The sequence below is a fragment of the Mauremys reevesii genome, linkage group 1, assembly GCF_016161935.1.
Source record: "Mauremys reevesii isolate NIE-2019 linkage group 1, ASM1616193v1, whole genome shotgun sequence".
NCBI classification, from domain to species: Eukaryota; Metazoa; Chordata; order Testudines; family Geoemydidae; genus Mauremys; species Mauremys reevesii.
The window spans coordinates 353,745,700-353,749,526 of record NC_052623.1 but is presented as its reverse complement, the minus strand read 5'-3'; the positions used below and the strand labels follow the sequence as shown (position 1 = coordinate 353,749,526).

Below are 3,827 nucleotides of genomic sequence, written 5' to 3'. Positions count from 1 at the left end.
GAACCCTTGTGCTCGTATGGAACCCCGGTGACTTCAGCAGGGTCCGGCCTCAGCGTGAGGCTCTGCTTGCACAGACCCAGAGGCAGAAGCAGGGTCTGGATCTGGCTTGAAAGACTGTGCAAATTGCCAAGGACAAACCACAGCCCTGTTGAGGAATCCCTGTTCTTAAGGATAATCACAGGAGTAAGGGCCAGAAAGATCTGGCTCCATTTGCTGACTGTCCTTTGGACGCGTGGGCTCCAATGCCAGTTGCCGCCTGGTCTAAAGGAAACCTAATTATTGCAAAAGGCATAAACCAGATGTGTAACCAGAGATGCTAAATTTCAGATGAACCACAGGGCTTAGCTAACAAGCAGGGTAAGCCCCAGTCAGCCTTTAGAATAAAGTAATAGAATACAGGGGAAGAAACCAACCAAGCAGCAGAGACATGCGTAGGCCTTGGGCAAGAGGGGAGGGACCACTGACGGGTAGGTTACAGTGAAAGGAAGCAAATGAATGAGTGAACACGGTACCAGAAAAGTCAGTTCTTCACTTCTCTGTCATCATCCGTACAAACTCCTCGTAGTTGACTTGCCCATCGCTGTTGCTGTCAGCCTCCCTGATCATCTCATCCACCTCCTCGTCCGTCAGCTTCTCGCCGAGGTTGGTCATGACGTGCCGGAGCTCCGCCGCGCTGATGTAGCCGTTCTTGTCCCTGTCGAACACGCGGAAGGCTTCCCGGATCTCCTCCTCGCTGTCCGTGTCCCTCATCTTCCTCGCCATCATGGACAGGAATTCGGGGAAGTCCACCGTGCCGCTGCCGTCGGCGTCCAACTCGCCGATCATGTCTTGCAGCTCGGCCTCGGTAGGGTTCTGCCCCAGCGACCGCATGACGGTCCCCAGCTCGCTGGTGGTGATGGTCCCGTCCCCATCCTTGTCAAAGAGCGAGAAGGCTTCTTTGAACTCCGCGATCTGCCCCTCCGTCAGCTGGTCGGCCATGCTGGTGCCTTCAAAGTATCTGTGTCACACAGCCTCCCTGCTCGCTGGAGCAATGCACACTCGGTTCGCCTTGCCTCAGCATGTACAGCCAGCGCGTGGGCACAGGCAGGGAATGGCCTCCTGACGTGCGTTGTTCACAGTAAATCAGAACATCCACACCCTCTGCATCACCTGAGAGCCTGGAGCAGGCTTCCACGCCTGGGTGAAGTCACTGGGAGGATCAAGCCCCCAACGCTGTAAGCCGGAGCCATGGCAGCCATGTCTGCAGGGGACAAGGGGTTAATAGAAGGGGCAGAGGTATCCACAGAGGGAGCATATTGATATTAGCAAGGAGAATATCAGAGAGGGACTAAATATTTTCAATGATCCATCTCTCTGTCCGGCCACCTGTCTCTCTCTCTAGCTGCATGGTGCCCCAGGACTCTGCCTCGTCCTAGGGAAAGAGAATTTAGAGATGGCCCCTTTGTTTGGCCAGGTGCCATCGGAAGATTTCATACCACGATCTAGACTGAAGAGCCACAACTGGGGAAATCAAGGAGGGTACAGTGGCTCCCTCCTTCCTCCTCCTCCTTCAGGCTTAGGGCTCAGATTTCTGTGGGTCTGCACTAGACTCTGGCCTGCTCTGTAATGTAACGCCAGCCAGTAATTCATACTGCTGATTAAACCCAGGGATACATGCAGGTTGTCTACCTAGAGCACAGTGGTGGTCTCAGAGCTTGGTTGCTCCCAGCGGCAGCTGCTGTGGTAGGACTGGGAGTTAAGAGACCAGGGTTCTTTTCTCAGCTCTGCTGTGGACTGGCTCGGTGAGCTGGGGCAAGTCACAGCGCTGCTCCGTGACTCAGTTTCCCTGCCTCTAAAAGGGGATTATGATGCTCTGTGGAGGAGAAGTGTTATCCAAGTAATATTATTAGTATGCTCCATAGCTCTTGTAGCTCTCCACGCCAGCCTGTGCGTCCCACCAGGCGCAGACTCTCAAAGGTATTTAGACACTTTAGTCCCATTGAAATCAGTGGTGCCTAAATCCCTTTGAAGATCTAAGCACAGAGGGGCCACAGCTGAGCCAAAGGAGAGGTCAATTTCTCTCCTCCTCCACCGCAGACGCTGGGCACTGCAGGTTGGGAGAGGACAAGCAGCGGGAATCATGGGATGTCAGCTGGTGGAGGGGACTATCTTCCATGGGTGGCAAATGCAAGGAGGAAAGCTCAGGTGACTCGAGCCCTGGAGAATGCCAGGCTTTACAATGGTTCTTCCCTGGCTCAGCCCCGTGATCACGGGTCTTGCTCTTTGGACTGTAGGCAGCCAGATTCTGAACACGTGCCACCTGCCAATGGCGCGATGCCAATCTCAGAGCAGGTTTGTACAGCTCCAAGCACGAGGGGGCCCCAGTCAGCGACCGTGGCTCCAAGGTGCTAACGCAGCGCAAATCAATAATAATAATGGAAAGTCTTAGTAGATTTCAGAGCTCCCAGGCGGTAACACCAGGGTAATTTCCTCACGCTGGCATGCAGCTGTTGAATAAGATGGCTGGAAGGGATAGCTTCTTGGGACCTTTATGACATAAGTTTTAAAATGTTTTTAAAAGATCCCGGCCCTTCACTGGCGTGATGGGGCCTGTTTCACTGAAATCCAGTTTGGATGAGAGAAGCTGTTAGTTAGCCCTTTAGGCTCAGGTACAAACCCTGGACTGCTGCCAAGAGGGATTCACACGAGGGGCTGGGATTTGACAATCCTACCTCCCCCCCGGGCTTGGTTTCAAACATTCACAGGCTGTGATGATGGACAGCTGGGAATTTCTGCCCTGATTTCTCTTCTGCCAAAGGGTCAGCTTCTCGTTTGGCCGAGGCCCCTTTCCCCTGCCAGAGCTGCAAAGGGTTGCGAAGGTGAATGAGAATTAGGCCCTCTGATTTCAGACGAACACAACCGAGCCAAGTGGAGACTTGTTTGAAGGGGTGTAATACTAATGATCTCACAATCATTCAGTTACAGTTCCTGCTAATGATGATAATAATTAATGGACGGCCTGATCTAAAGTCCAATAGAGGCAGGGAAACTGAGGCACGGGACAGCGACTTGAGCTGCCCAAGCTCACAATTAACTTGCAGCCATTCAGTTCAACCTCCTGCTAATGACAGTAACAGAAGGTCTGGTCTAAAGGCACAGTACTGAGTCTTTTCACTGCCTCTCTAGTCCTCACTGCATCTTTGCAGGGTTCACCTAATGGTGATTCATGGCTCAGCAAATCCCAGGCCATAGGCATGCACCTGGAATTGCCTTGCCTGGCCCAAGTTTGATTTCATCGCGGCTCTGTGTGAGCACAGAACGCCTTGCAGCACTGAGCCCACCTATGGTAATAGGTGTGGTTAAAAACACCTGAACAGCTACATCGATGTACCCTGCTCTAAGGAGCTTACACACTTCAGTCCCCAGTGCGCACTGTCTGGCATTGTTCAGCAGCCATACATTTATAGACACGGGGTAGCCAGGTTAGTCTGTATCCACAAAAACAACGAGGAGTCCGGTGGCACCTTAAAGACTAAGAGGTTTATTTGGGCATAAGCTTTTGTGGGTAAAAAACCTCACTTCTTCAGATGCAACTTTTATAGAAAAGTGCCCATGACTGCAAGTGCCTATGACTGCTGCTGCTTTTGGCTCTTACTGGTTCAAAACGCAGTTTAACGCCCTCGATGGTGCCACTCCGGATTTACTCCAGCGAAAACGAGATCAGAGTCTCGTGCCAATCGTCTGCGCCACGCGCGAGCTGCTGAATCCAGCACGAACTGAAACGAAAAGTTGGTCTTGTGCACTGAAAGAGACGGGCGAGAGGAACTGATTACAGGGACATCCTGTTT

At 52.3% G+C, this 3,827-nt stretch overlaps 1 protein-coding gene across 1 annotated transcript; it reads right to left on the bottom strand.

The window, feature by feature from the left end:
- Nucleotides 1–221: 221 nt before the first annotated feature.
- LOC120395373 (neo-calmodulin-like) lies at nucleotides 222–1,181 on the bottom strand. The gene has a single exon (XM_039519725.1). It carries the CDS (start codon nucleotides 976–978, stop codon nucleotides 529–531), a length of 450 nt encoding a protein of 149 aa, XP_039375659.1. The 5' UTR covers nucleotides 979–1,181; the 3' UTR covers nucleotides 222–528.
- Nucleotides 1,182–3,827: the final 2,646 nt, after the last annotated feature.